The sequence below is a fragment of the Hyposmocoma kahamanoa genome, unplaced genomic scaffold (genome assembly GCF_003589595.1).
Source record: "Hyposmocoma kahamanoa isolate Upper Pololo Valley unplaced genomic scaffold, ASM358959v1 100021, whole genome shotgun sequence".
NCBI classification, from domain to species: Eukaryota; Metazoa; Arthropoda; class Insecta; order Lepidoptera; family Cosmopterigidae; genus Hyposmocoma; species Hyposmocoma kahamanoa.
The window spans coordinates 11,171,210-11,186,707 of NW_020653200.1; the positions used below are offsets into that span (position 1 = coordinate 11,171,210).

General features: G+C 36.9%; 1 protein-coding gene across 1 annotated transcript in view; it reads left to right on the forward strand.

Moving 5' to 3' along the window:
• LOC113225672 (protein AF-10-like) overlaps nt 1-15,498 on the forward strand; it is a 48,893-nt gene that overhangs the window by 14,403 nt on the left and 18,992 nt on the right. The window contains exons 13-25 of the mRNA XM_026458054.1: nt 1,822-1,920; nt 2,197-2,312; nt 2,426-2,498; nt 3,710-3,805; nt 9,239-9,301; nt 10,674-10,786; nt 11,998-12,137; nt 12,387-12,482; nt 12,592-12,628; nt 12,746-12,917; nt 13,589-13,703; nt 13,951-14,085; nt 14,252-14,434. Coding sequence (XP_026313839.1) covers nt 1,822-1,920; nt 2,197-2,312; nt 2,426-2,498; nt 3,710-3,805; nt 9,239-9,301; nt 10,674-10,786; nt 11,998-12,137; nt 12,387-12,482; nt 12,592-12,628; nt 12,746-12,917; nt 13,589-13,703; nt 13,951-14,085; nt 14,252-14,434 — 1,438 coding nt within the window. The remainder of the gene's footprint in view (nt 1-1,821; nt 1,921-2,196; nt 2,313-2,425; nt 2,499-3,709; nt 3,806-9,238; nt 9,302-10,673; nt 10,787-11,997; nt 12,138-12,386; nt 12,483-12,591; nt 12,629-12,745; nt 12,918-13,588; nt 13,704-13,950; nt 14,086-14,251; nt 14,435-15,498) is intronic.

Below are 15,498 nucleotides of genomic sequence, written 5' to 3' on the forward strand. Positions count from 1 at the left end.
AATTTGAAAATGGAACTCTTTGGCTGTAGAATACAGTTTGTTTCATCTGACTGTCACTTGTTTTTACATTATGGCATCATTTTAGAAATTGGTTGTTTACATCACCATGGATTTAACTCGTGAAAATTTTCGTAGTATGATTTTATACGACTTTAAGTGAAATTGAACAACTCAGCGGAGCTTCGCTCGGCTTTAAACTGCTTTTGGCGATGAAGCACTAAGCAAAACGGCTATTTATAGCTGGTTTACAGAATTCAAACGCGATCGTGTTAATCTCAGTGATGTGACATACCATGAGATTCGGGCGTAGATCTTTAGGCGTAGGCAAATACAAATACAATCAATACTACACGAACATTGGGTGTGAAAAAGCTGTGCTCTCGGTGGATCTCACACAATTTGACTGAGGCTCAAAAAACGGATCGCGTCACTTGGTGCAATGCCATGCTTACCAGATTTAACGAAGGGGCGTCAAATTTGATGTGGAATATAGTGACAGGGGACGAAACATGGATTTATAGTTACGACCCCAAAACAAAGCAACAATCGAGTGTATGGTCTTTCGAGGTGAACCGAAACCAAACAAAGAGGCGCGCCTGCAAAGTGCCTCTAAGCGGATGATTGTTTCTTTTTTAATAAAACTGGACACGTGGCTACTGTTGCTTTGGAGAATCGTTGTACCGTGAATAGTGATTGGTACACGACCATTTGTTTGCCGGAAGTTATTGACTAAAACTCCGTAAAAATAACCGTAAACGCTGTATTAACTTGCACCACGATAATGCCAGTTCTCACACGGCCAGACAGACAAATGAATTTTTGAAGGTGAATAACGTTGACCTTGTGACATTTATTTATTTCCAAAAATTAAGAACCAGTTACGCGGTCAACGAGTTTCATCACCTGAAGAGGTTGTCGAAGAGTATGAAATATATGTTTCAGAGATTATCGCGGAGGAGTGACATAAATGTTTTCAAATTGGTTCAACCGTATGAAAAATTAACGCTAACGGAGAATATTTTGAGATACAATAAATTCATTGCTGACCATGTATAGTATTTTTTCCTTATTCATTCCGGAAACTTATAGTGCGCCCCACGTTCATTTATAAATGGATAATTAATTATTATGTATAAATAAAAACAATCACAATATTACAATACGATCCTATCAGTATTTTTTTTTTCAATTTTCAATTTGTATTTTCTTAATTCCGCAATTTTGAGTTACGACATTGTTTGGTTTCATGAGCGTTTTGACGAATTTGTATTCGAGGCAGCGTAAATACAAATTTCATTCAATATCTCACAAATATGAGGCCCCTCAAAATATTCCATGTAATATTTATTGGACGCGGTTCAGTCCGAAGTCGGAAGTTTGGTGAGCCGTCTATGGAGCATGGCAAAAACAAAAATTCAGAAAATAATGCGTTATATAATACAATGTGAACAAAATCAAACACTACGTGCCCTTTTTTTCCTGAAATCTGCAAGCGAAACTGAAAGTATTTCTCAGCCAAACGACGCAGTGTCGTTGCTATTGCTGCTATGTACAGATTTACTAACACAAAGAATCCTATATGTGTTATTTCACATCAGCTCTTGTTAATTTACCCATACATTTTCTTACGCCCCCTAGGAATGAAGTACTGTGCATTAGGATTTGAGGTTTCGTATTAAACAAATTACCAATGGACGAGATACTATGTGACCCGGAGTAACAAAACATCTCTTAATTTTTTTTTGTTCTGCTATTATAGCCCAATGGTAGTTACACTACACACGTAAAGGCCTGAACTTAATAACTAACATATTCTTACAGCAAAATGATAACGCTCAAAGTGGAAACAACTCAAACAACGCGTGGGAGGGTCCTGCTCCTAACGACATTCACACGGAGGGCGAGAAAGTTATTAAAAAGGCATGTATCGCAACAATCGGTTATAAATTAGAAGTCTGTAATTTAAAACGTTGCGCCCTCCACGTTTCTCTTGAACTACGCTTTCGCCTAGACTCATGGTCAACCCTCATTTCAAATTTTACTTGAAGAATTACTGAATTGGACCAGTGAATCTGTATTTTTTTCTTGTCTATCACTACTAGAGAAATAATTAAAAATAGAACAGGTTTCCCGTCGCCGCGACTGTAATTTTATTCTGACTATTGGTATAAAGTTGAATGTTGTTGTTATCGGCAGGCTAAGACGGAGGCGGAGTCAGCGCAGGCGGCCCGGCCGTTTTCAAGCGTCAGTCCGGCTCCTCCGCCGCCGCCGCCGCCACCCGCGCATAGTCCTGCTTCGCAACCCAGCCCTAGGTACATGTTATCTCTCTTATAATGTAATTTACATTTACATCAAACAATTTTTACAAACCTAATTTACATCCTACTGGATGGATCTTTAACACAACATTTTTTTTTAAATTTAGGCATCTTCCTAGCCCGATGCCCGGGCCGAGCGGTATGAACCCACCATCCAACATACGCTCACCGTCACAACCGGTCAGTACCTATCACTCTTATTTTAACATGGTCCAATACTTATTTTATACTGAAAATATTTCAACCATATTCCCATTTCTTTTCATTACTTCTTATGATGGTTTTAAAATGAATGACTTCAACTACTTCAAAAGCTTACAGTACGTAATTTATTTGCATTTCATAAGTACTAAATATAGCATGACTTAATAAACTATGCTTTATTCAGAAAATTGTCACGTTTTGCGCTATTTTACAGCCTTTGCATTTGCGCTACTATTTAAGCCATCAGTTATACATACATTCAAGTAAATACATAAGATTTTCATGTATTTATTGTACATGCAATACAATACATATGATACCTACAATACTCGAATACAACTACGTATGTGTTTATCATCTCATTATAGTATGTTTTAAATTCTAAGCTTATTCTCAATCCACGCAGTAGGATTGATTATTCGAAATTTAAATACGTAAGAACACGGGCTACTTTTTTCTACTGAACGTGGAATAGTGTAACAAGACTGGAAACTTGCTTTGTTGCATTTGGTCTTAGCTTATCTTTATTAATGAGTCTCTAGAGCGTTTTCTACCATACGTACTACTTTAGTATTACAGTTTACATTTGCCGTTGTAAAATGGTAGCAAGAGTTACACTGAGCCACAGTTTAAGCTACTGAAAGTGTCACTTTTTAAACTGCAAAGAACAATGGCGAAATATAAGTTGAAAGAATTTTTAGCATCTTCCAATGTCATAATTACTGAATAAAATATATTGATTGGGTTTTTCAAATTATACTAAAGACTTCGACAGAAGTCTTGAAATAAAATCATATTTAAATGAAACTCAAATGACTAATTAGTATATAACCTGGACTGATAATTATAATAATACCCTGAATATATTTTGTATTATATATTCAGAAATGTCTTTAGTTCCAGACTTTTTTGAATAATAACCCCAAATTATATTTAAAATGCATATTTTTACAAATTAGGTCAACAAAAATTTATAACTAAAATTTTAGCAGATTGCATGTTTTAGGTGTGACCTAAAATTGCGGCTACACCAAATAATTCCATGTAGTAGTTAAAAACAATTCTAAGATAAAATGATGCAAATATACAGTTAAGAGTTACATATAACAACGATTTTAGGAGAATACTATATCCTATTGCGTGGAATAGCATAGCTTATCAGCGTACTAACTAAACGGGTTGTTTAGGGCGGGAAAAGCGACCGCGAGGCGCCCGCCTCGCTGCTGGTGTCGGTGCCTTTGCCCTCGACCAGCCACGGACTCAACCTCTCCGCGCACGCACAGGTTCATGCTATGGGTGGTTAACACACAACTCAAGCGCGCTAATTTCAAGATTACTTATTTGTCTTAACAAATTTTTATGTATTTTTTAAAGGCTGGCAAATATTTTTGTCGTTAATGATCCCTGAATTCACTAGAAAAAATCAGCGTCTTAAAGTAAAGTCAGCCTTGCTGACGATCTAGAGTTTTAGCTCTTTTATCAGGAAACTAAACCAGACAACTTATTGAACTAATATGATTCCTTCCTATTCTAAACTATAGCAGTGTATTAGGGATAGTTTGTGATATGAAAGTTCACATGACACCATCGAGTATATAACCAGAAATAGACACGAAATAAGGGCCATATATTCCTGGTAACACATTAGCGATACAGCTCTTATAAATATCAACTCCCGTTTGCACTGAAATATAGACAGGGCAGCTACTGACCTGTGTGTACGTCTCCGTATATTCCAAAAGATATTCTGTATTTATTGTAATAAAGATAATATCTCTAACAATGCCGTGCTGTTCTATTCGGTGGTGTGGGTAAAACAGCAAAACATCTAATTACAAAACAAACGGAATCACATTTTAACTGCCTCCGTGGCCGAACGATTACCATGCCGGACTGCCACGTCGAGGTTTCAGGTTCGATTCCCGGGCCGGGAGAAATATTTGTATGACCTACATTTATTTCTCTCGTGAGTTTGGGTGTAATTTGTGGTTGTCTATGTGTGTGTCCATGGCACCCGCGACACAGGGTTTCCCTAGTGCGGGGCTATGTTGAGTGTGTGCGTTATTATTATATTATTATTTCATCGGTAATTAAATATTAAATATGTAATTTTGCAATTTTCGTCCATTATAGCAAAGCTCAAGTTAACTATTTGAAGTGAAATAGTTGACAACACCCATTGACGACACCCGTCAATTGTTTCGAACTCGGGCTAGCCAATCGGAGCGCAGTTGTCACAGTAATGATATGGCAGAATAGTTTTCAAACAAATTAAATGACATTTCGTCTCTATTTCTGGTTATATACTCGATGCATGACACTGAAGTTAACCAAAAATCATATTTTTGTTAACAGTCGGTTTATTTCGGCTTCCATTACAAATCTGACAGAAAATACTAATTGTTATGTGTTCCAAATTGTAGAATACATTTATATTTTGGTTTATGGCGCGGTAAAAAACAATAAAACGTAATTTAAGAGTAATTACCATACATCATTTTTGCGTGGACAAGAACACACATATGACGTGTCAAACCGGCCCACGATATAACTAAATGACTTAACCACATCAACGTTGGTGACGAAAATCATGTAGTGCGGCTTAATTGTTTCGAATCTTTAGTGAATGAAATTCACTCGAATATACAACTAAACTACTAACTTTTATAATCAGCTCGCTTATGAAACCTCACGTGAGCCCCAAAGAAATTCAATGTTAAGAAAAAGGGTCGCAAAACGTGGCGTACTGTTTTTGTAAGGTATCCAAAGAATAGGCGAACTGAGTAACAATTTTGTTTCGCTTTGTATGATTGCAGAACAAAGTTTTGATTGTTAAAAAAACTCTTAAGAATAAAAGAAAAGAAAATTAATTAAAATTTTCTGCTTGTTAACAACGACGAAATGATGAGGGAACTATGTTGCTTTAGTTTACTTATAAAACTCAACGAAATTATTAAACTGTTTTACATAAAATTCAGTACATGACATAGAAAAACTTTATTATTTAGACCATTCTCAAATTGGAAAATAAAACAGCTGTTTCATTCGTTTTGGCCGAACAGGTGTGAATGAAGAACTGATGATTTGCCAGTTTCCAAGGAATTCTTATAGTAAACGCATATTGACGACAAACTTGCATTTTTACTTCAGTTTCCATTTGGCAAACCTTTTACTTGCGTCAGCCAGCACCTCTGTGTCAAAGGAGTGTGGCATATTAGTTATACCTGCAGTCTCCAAATAATGTACTGTAATGTACAATATAATGTGCCAGACAGCAACATCAATTACCTGGTGTCAAACTAGGGACTTTCTTCCACTATGAGTACCAGAGCAACGGAATTCACTTCGGGGCATTACCCAGAGTTTATTTCCCAAATTGGTCCTATCGGGAATCGAACTCGGATCCTCCCCCTTGCCCACAGTGCAAACAACTGAGTCAACGCGGTCGTCAAAATATTTTCCGCTACCCGTGTAATTATGTCTCTTATAGTCACTACTTTCTGTCGCAATTGAGATGTTATTTGTGATTTAATCTTATTGTCATATAACAACACATCAGACAAGAATCCTGATTGACATTTGTTGCGTGGAAGGATCTATTAAAATTAGAATGCAGTAACATTCATGTCTTTAAATAAAATAAAAAGCAAAAGTTATTATTTTGCAATAAGAAGACGACAAAAATTACCTCTTTGGACAGGTTGACTTTTTGAGAATATTAGGGTAACAACCACTTCGTCGGCTTAGTGCAAGAAGTCATTAATTGCCGTATAATTTATATAGCAATTAATGACTTCTTGCAATACGCCGACGACTTAGATATATGTAATAGTAAATGTTTTTTTAATAAACTTTGCTGAGTTGTATATGCGATCATAGGCTATCGTACCAAAAGGAAACGTTGGCTAGAGGTCGGAGTTTCAGTGACAAAATAATAAATAATAATCTCTAGCTAGGGCTGGTAGCTGTAAAGGTATCTGACTAAGTGACGAAAAACTTTCATAGATTGCTCATACATGGCGCTACGGCTAAACAGTCATTGAAAAAGCAAATACAAAGTTCCGACAATCAAGCACATCAAATTCCTGAGGTCCGCTTGTTCGTTCCGTTGCTTAGTTGGCATAGCGTGTGGCACGGTTTGCTAGAAGACGTCGGTTCGAATCCGGCCGGATCGAAAGACTTTTCTAAGTTCGATCTTTATATTAATAATTATAACAAACTAGTGGAGTAATTTCACACAAAATAATTGAATATCAATTCAATACAAATTTAATAAATATTTATCATTATTACATAGGGCGCACAGTAAGTTTCCGGAACTGGCCACTTACATAAACAATATTTAAAAAGTAATTACAACATTTGAAAATGGAACTCTTTGGCAGTAGAATATAGTTTGTTTCATCTGACTGTCACTGGGTTTTACATTGTGGCGTTATTTTAGAAATCGGTAGTCTACATCACCATGGATTTAACTCGTGAAAATTTTCGTGGTATGATTTTCTACGACTTCAAGTGTAATTTAACAGCTCCGCGGAGCTTCGCTCGGCTTCAAACTGCTTTTGGCGATGAAGCACCATGCAAGACGACTATTTATAGCTGGTTTACAGAATTCAAACGCGGTCGTGTGAATCTCAGTGAAGAATTTCGTGATGGTCGCCCGTCCACTGCTGTGAACAACAAAATAATAATAATAATAATAATAACGCACACACTCAACATAGCCCCGCACTAGGGAAACCCTGTGTCGCGGGTGCCATGGACACACACATAGACAACCACAAATTACACCCAAACTCACGAGAGAAATAAATGTAGGTCATACAAATATTTCGCCCGGCCCGGGAATCGAACCTGGGACCTCTGCGTGGCAGTCCGGCATGGTAACCGTGCGGCCACGGAGGCAGTTATCAAAAAAACAAAATCATCGATGCTGTGCGCCGTATGATCAAAACAGACAGGCATGTGACACCATGAGATTCGGGCATCTTTGGGTATAGGCATGAGTCAAATACAATCAATACTACACAAACATTTGGGTGTGAAAAAGCTGTGCTCTCGGTGGATATCACACAATTTGACTGAGGCTCAAAAAACGAACCGCGTCACTTGGTGCAATGCCATGCTTACCAGATTCAACGAAGCGGCGTAAAATTTGGTGTGGGACATAGTAACAGGTGACGAAACATGGATTTATAGTTACGATCCCTAAACAAAGCAGCAACCGAACGTATGGGTCTTTCGAGATGAGCCGAAACCAATTAAAGTGGCGCGCGTGCAAAGTGCCTCTAACCGGATGATTGTTTCTTATTGTAATAAAACTGGACACGTGGCTACTGTTGCTTTGGAGAATCGTTGTACCGTGAATAGTGATTGGTACATGAGCATTTGTTTGCTGGAAGTTATTGACATACTCCGTAAAAATAACCGTAAACGCCGTATCATCTTGCACCACGATAATGCCAGTTCTCACACGGCCAGACAGACAAATGAATTTTTGAAGGTGAACAACGTTGACCTTATGAGTGACAGTCCCGACCTGGCACCTTGTGACTTTTATTTATTTCCAAAAATTAAGAACCAGTTACGCGTTCAACGATTTTCATCACCTGAAGAGGTTGTCGAAGAGTATGAAAAATATGTTTCAGAGATTGTCACGGAGGAGTGGCATAAATGTTTCCAAAATTGGTTCATTCGTATGAAAAAGTGCATTAACGCTAACGGAGAATATTTTGAGTAACAATAAATTCATTTCTGACCGTTTATAGTATTTTTTTCATTCATTCCGGAAACTTATAGTGCGCCACACGTATTGATACAAAGATCGAACAAAGAAAAATTCATTCGATCCGTCTGGACTCGGACCGCCATCCGCTGCCTCAACGTAGCTAAATATAACAAATATTTTTTACAATATTTTAAAATATATTATAATTACGATATAATTATACCACGATTGTTAAATGTATTGGCAACTAAAATACATTTATGAACACAATGAACGACTCTCCTACTACCTCTTCGTACTAAAACAAATAATTCACTCATATTTTCAAACTTTGTTTCGACACTCGCAAATTCTACGTATGCTAGCTCATTATTGTTATATGAAAACGACGAAGTGTAATGAACGCTTCGCTAGTATTTGAGTGAGTGTGTCCATTTGAGACACAAAATTGTGTTTTACATTGCAGAAAGTTGTGTGGTAACCTCATGAGCTTATAAGTGTATATATTTATGTATAAATTAGCACCGCTTGAATATATGTAAGGTTGCCGATGAAAATGGAGCATGGTGTTAATACAATTAAGCTTTCGCAAATTGTGAAATGCATGATAAAAACTGTTTATTTTATATTAATAAAAAACAGTAGTAGGTAATATAACTCCTTTCGAAACAAAATGCTTGGAAAGCAATTTTCTATGCCATTAGTGCTTACTTAATGTTTGTTATTGAAATTGGATACATCAATATGCCATATCGATTTGATTTACATTGTACAGTGAACGGCACAACCGTACAACTTATAACAACGTGCTAAGATTGAGTTTCATACAAAAATGTTACGCTTCTTGTGTTCGGCTGTACAATGACACCGTTCAAGGTGCTAAACTAAATAATGTACTAAACAAGTAAGTTTTTTATAACCGCTGAGTCTGAATGAAATTCATAGTACAGTGTGAAAGTATAATAATTTAATTGGGTCGTTTGTTTAGGTGTCGGCGGCAACGGATATGCCTGGACCCGCACCGCATATTTTCCACCAGCCGCAAAAGCAAGTGAGTGAGACAATTGATTACAATTTAGGTCATTATTCGAAGTTACGAAACGCGTGGCCTACATGCCTGCCCACTTCTAGGTCTAGGTAACAAAAAATCATACACATATGCGTATAAGTGATATTGTTACATACCTTTTTTTTTCCATTTAAGTATATCCATAGGCTACGATGAAGGTGGCGTTGCCTAAAAAAGACAGGCTAGAGAGACCGTCAAGTAACATTAAGAACTATAAAAATAGATCATAATGTTTTTATTTCGTAAAAATCCCAAACGATCACGAACATTTCAATAATTTATAACAATATATTCCATTGTTTGGTGATAGTTGTCTTTATGCCCTCAATTTTTTCTGGTGCAGCACATTTTGTTACAAGTATAAATGATATTTTTTCACTGTTATATAATTATGGTTCTTTACATTGCGTGCCCTACACTTTGTTTAATCATTACAAAATAATTAAAGTGTAATATTACAACACTGTTCTATTACAATTATACGCAGAGCAAAATATTGTAATTTTCTGTGATATTGTCTCTAAATAAAAAAGGTAGATGGAGCCGATGACACCCTTTTCAGTGTTCCCATAATGGCGGGAATTGTTGCGACTTGTACCTGCTCCTCGTCCCCTCGCTACCTGCAGGTCGCCGCTGCGCAGTCGCACATGTGCGCGCCATTCACCCATTGAGCGCCACCAAGACGCGCCGCCGGGCGCCGGCTCCCACATCTGCTAGTGTTCCTTTTAAAATAGGGCTTTAAATTTTATCAAATGTCTCTAACGAACATGTTCATTTACATGTGAACGCAGGAATTTAACATTCGTCGTATTATGTCGTTTTCGTGCAATAAAATATTTGAAAGCATTGATACTGTTACAGTGTAATACCGTTAAGATGTTTGTGTTATTTTTGGAGTGAGATAATTCAGAATCACCAATAAATACACGTGTTATATTGTGTGCTACACATGGTTGTCTTAATACATGGTATGTTTTTTTTATTGTTCTATTTTTTTAGCATAGAATGTCACATTTGTCATTTACTATCATAGTATTGGTGGATAAACTAAACAATCACACTTAATTTGCATCTACTGTTAAATATCGACGCCGTTCGTGCTGACTTAAAGTAGGCATTCTGCAGACGATATCTAAGACAATTTTATTTATGAAGTTTCCATTATAAACGTGGACGAACTTATGACCTTCATTATATTGAATCGCAACACGTACTTTTACGTCTCTTTATTTCTTAGTATGAACTCAGAATATCCTTCTTTCTGAATAACTCTCAACGAAAAGTAGTTTATTTAAGACTAGCGTTTAGCATTATAATGTAACAAAGAGTAATTTTACCGCATTTCTTATTCCAGGCTGCCATGGAGCAAAGTGTCCCGGGGCATTTGCCTCACGGCGTGGCTAGCCGCTCCTCCTGGGGAGGCCTCAATGTCTCTTACGAAATGCAACAGGATCCCAATAAACCAAGGTAATTTTTCTTTCTTTAACAGGCTCTTTGTATATTAACGTTTTGTAACAATATAAAATGTAATAAGCATTAAATTTCAAAAACGAATTCTTATTTTGATTCAATGAAATAAATAAACGAAGATGAATATACAAACTGTGAGCTATAACTATGTATATATTGATTATATGATTGTAGCACCCAATAAAGAAAAGCTCACATCTTACGTACGGCTTCGGTGGGGTCAACATTATATAATGTAATTCATAAGTATTTCGTTTAGAGTATATTTTTGTACGACATTCATAAACAAACAATCTGTTGAAGATGGTATGTCACCGTCTTGTCTTTATATAATATTTTGCACATCTGTTTTCTAACGTTCATTTTTTCTACTAAAATTATTTGCAGCAGGGCTTATTCGTGGCGGTATAAAAATGCAAAATGTTTGAGTTTGTTACGATACCCAATATAGCATTTTTTTATGATTATTTTTCCAAAATGTCCTGGATTACTATTGAGTTCAATGCAAAACGTATTTTTAGATTGCAGCTAATAAAAAAAATGTACAAAAACACTGAAATGGGACATATAAGTGCAACACGTTGTGTGAAATCAAGATAATGACATACCTACTTAGTACACATTTTCTTGTAACTAAATATCAATGCGACCTGGTACAATTAAGCAAATGTTTTCTTAATCTATTCCAAGTTTTAAGAAACTATATTATTTTAAAAGATGCGATGTATACGCTGGTGGCGATAAGCTTAACATAGCATAGCTTAACAAGTTATTTGCGAATTTTATTGATTTCCATATGAATTGGAAAAACCCAAATGTTAATCGTAAATCAAACATGCTGCTTATGAACGCCAAATTAAAGAAATTCCGCTTTAACACCATCATTAGCGTGATATCCTAAGCTCGAGACAAATGCAACTATGTGTGTAGGTTACATGCAGAAGTGATGTGTTGAATTAAAACACCCACTAATTACAAACATGGTCCATTACTATATGACTTCGTAATATCGTTTAATATTAAAAAGCACAGCGAATGCAAATAGTAGCGAATGTTTTTTTACGAAACTTTCAAACAAACAAATTGAAAATAGACCTTTATGTTGTCACTAAAATTTTGCGCTGTGTGATTTTAGAAGTTTTTTGTTGTGATTCGTATATAGTACCTAGAACTACTATAAGTAAAATCATATAATGCGTGTTCTGTAGTGTGAGCGGAATGGCGGGCTCGAGCAAGGATCCCACGAACCTAGCGAATATACCTATGCCGCCAGCGCCGATAAGAAACAAAAAGAGAGCAGCAATGTCTGCGATGACATCCATGCCTACTCCGCCACCACCTCCTGCGCGTAAGTATAAATTTCCTCCATAAATAATAATACACAGACATCTTTTAAAAAATCGCAATTTGTATAATTGCCACTCGTAGCGGAGTTCATAATGTTTTTAATGGTATTGTACAGAAACGAAACACGTTATGGTTATTGATAATTGCATATAATAAGTACATACAATTATCTTAAGGAAAATAATAGGCACATAAATGTATAACTTGTAATTATCCTGTTGTTTGACAAATATTGCGCGTATATTCACAGAGACGTCCACGCAGAGCCTAGCGAGTGTGCGTCGGCACCCGCAGCCCCCGCCTATTTACCAGGAAACAATTAAAGATTCACCCCCAAGCTCACCCAGTACGTATTTAATTTCTTTTTACAATAGTTGGGTTGACTTTTGGCGACGATTATTTTTTGCATTTTATTTGTTAATTGAACATTTTTATATTTGGTGTTGGTTATGCAGGTTCGGATCGGCCACTAAAACCTAAAATGGAGTCGAAGTAAGTACTTTTCGCCATTACTTAAAAATTTGAGATTATCCAGTGAAATGAAAATTTTGCTAATGTCATTATCGCCTCAAATTATAACGTCAGAAATTGTTGTATTTTGTGTTCAAGGATAGGGGCAAGCTGCACGGCACCACATATGCTGGGTAATGAGCTAAACCCGGAGAGCGGTGCAGCCGCAAGGCTACAGGAACAGTTGACGGCCGAGCTCGCCGCGCACGCGGCAGGCACCTCTGGTGGCGACATGCTTATCCCGCCACCACTCATCAACAAGGCACAATCGGTAACCTACGGCCACGTACATACACCAAAAGCTGTAATAGCGGGCATTGTTAGGCGATCGTTGTTTGTGTTGGTTCAAAATGCTTCAAGGACATGCGACATTTGTTGGAGTTCTGCGTAAACCGGAACTGGTGGAAGAGTATCCCGGAAGTGGGACGTTATCATCGTCAAACACATGATGAAGTCTGTTTCTGTGATCAATCTCCACTTTAAACACAATTGTTTGCCAGTCTTTTATATGAAAACCATACTAGTCCCTAAATGAGCTGAACTAATTCAATCCATATTAAAAATGAAAGCAAATGGTTATTAATTAGCATTATTATTAGTACATAAAGTATAACCAAAATATTAAACAACTATTATACTGTCGTTACAACAGTTCTTATCACAAAAATCTGAAAGATTTAGTAGAAATTGTTATTCTGTTTTCAAACAGAATAAAACAATCTGTGTATCTCTGTGAAGAAGCATTTTTAGCGACCGACTCTGATTGGTCAATAAATTAAACTCGCCGATCTAGTGAAAACTAGTTGCGTGCACGCTTGCACGCTGGCTGTCAAGCCAATGTGAACCTTGAACCTTAGTGTCCAGAATATTAAAGTGCCCAAAACTCCCTTTCTTTTTCAAAGTAAAGTAGTTTCTTTTTATTGATGAAATATTTCTTTACAGGGTTCAAGCGGTTCTCGCAGCGGATCGTCAGGCGCACAAAGCTTGGATCAACTGCTCGAGCGGCAGTGGGAGCAGGGCTCACAATTTCTCATGGAACAGGCGCAGCATTTTGACAGTACGATTTTTTTTTCTACCACCATCATATAAACTTGTTGTTATTGTTATGTATTTAAGGATTCTCAGGCCAAAGTAGGCAGGTAGTCTAGAAGGCAGCATGGTACAGGGGTCCACCACGTAAAGGCCCCTCCGACAATTTCATTCCAATTTACGAGGAATGAACTTAATCACTATCATTCTCGGTTACATTAGTTGCTTTGGTGTTACTTTTCCCTTAAAACAAAAAATATTTATGTATTTGCTAGTCGCATCACTGTTGTCTTGCCTGCACCAACTGCGCACGGAGAATGTGCGTCTGGAGGAGCACGTAGGCAGCCTGCTGCAGCGCCGCGACCACCTGCTTGCCGTCAACGCACGCCTCGCCATCCCGCTCACCACAGGTACATTATGATTTTTTTACTGACTGACTAAAACTGTTCAAGCATAGCACATATATTTCGATTAATTCTCTTATCTTTAATTATATATTTCGACAATACAACTGATGTCTGTTTTTTGTTTCTTTTATTATGCGCATGTTCTAAATATGAGAGTTCATCTTCCCAGTGGCGACTGGGCCCCCAGAACCTAATCGTTGCACGCGTGACAACGGGTCGCAGGTGCGGCCGCCTCACGCGCCCCTGTCGCGTCCCGCCGAGACTGTCACTTCGGAGCGATCCCATCAGGTAAGGCCGGACGGGACTGCATACGTGTTGCAAATGTTTGTAATAATTATTAATACAAAGATCGAACACTCAGAAAAAATTCTTTCGATCCGGCCGGATTCGAACCGACGTCTTCTAGCTTACCGTGTCAGACGCTATATACCAACTAAGCTACGGAACGAACCAGCGGCCGTCACGAATTTTTCTATGTGCTTGCGTCGTGTCTTTGTATTTGTAATTGCACGCAGTCGACATTGACCACAAGCAATTATAAAAGTTGATGTCAAATTGACAATAGCAGCTTTTTTCACATATATATGTTTTGTAACTGAAATAGAATTTTCACCAGACACGTACAGGGTCATTTGTGAAATATTAATAGCCTCTCAGGAGCAATATTACTAACATCATAAACAACTTTTGTTCCATGACTTTTAATAATTCATCAGATTTTACTTACATACAAAAACATAAATATTTAAATAGATCGCTCTAAACGTGATGAGTCTGTTCAAAACGTTGGACGGGGTGGGGGTGTCATCGGGCACACCGCTATAGCTAACGCTTATATACAGATCTAAAAAGCGTCAGATAGTACAACAAAAATATTTTAATTTTATTTCGTAAAAAGTCGTGAAAAAGTTGTTATTTTTGATAATATAAAAATAGCCCTGTGTGACATCCATGTTTATATATATATATATATATATATATATATATATATACATATAATATTGTTTATATACACACATCAAAAGTGTCTAGGGATCAAGTGAATATTTTTGAAATAAAAATTATTTAAGCAATATTTACCAAATCCAGTCTTCCAGGACGACTTCTTACTTTAATGCTTATGTTTTATTTAACCGCTTACTTAAAATTGATGTTTTTGCAAATTGTGGGAGAAAACTCAAATTAACGGCGTCAATTAAATGACAAAAAAATGGCGAAAATGATGATTTTGCTCATTTTTATTGTAAAGATAAGAAAATTTATAATCTGTATTTCCACCATTAACACGAATCACACAATTACAGCGATTTGGCATGCTTAAGATGAGTTCATCAAAATCACTTTGAGGAATGGCCGCCCATGTGTTTTGTTGTAACAAGTCAAAATATTGTTGTAGAGTATGTACGGTATGCATAC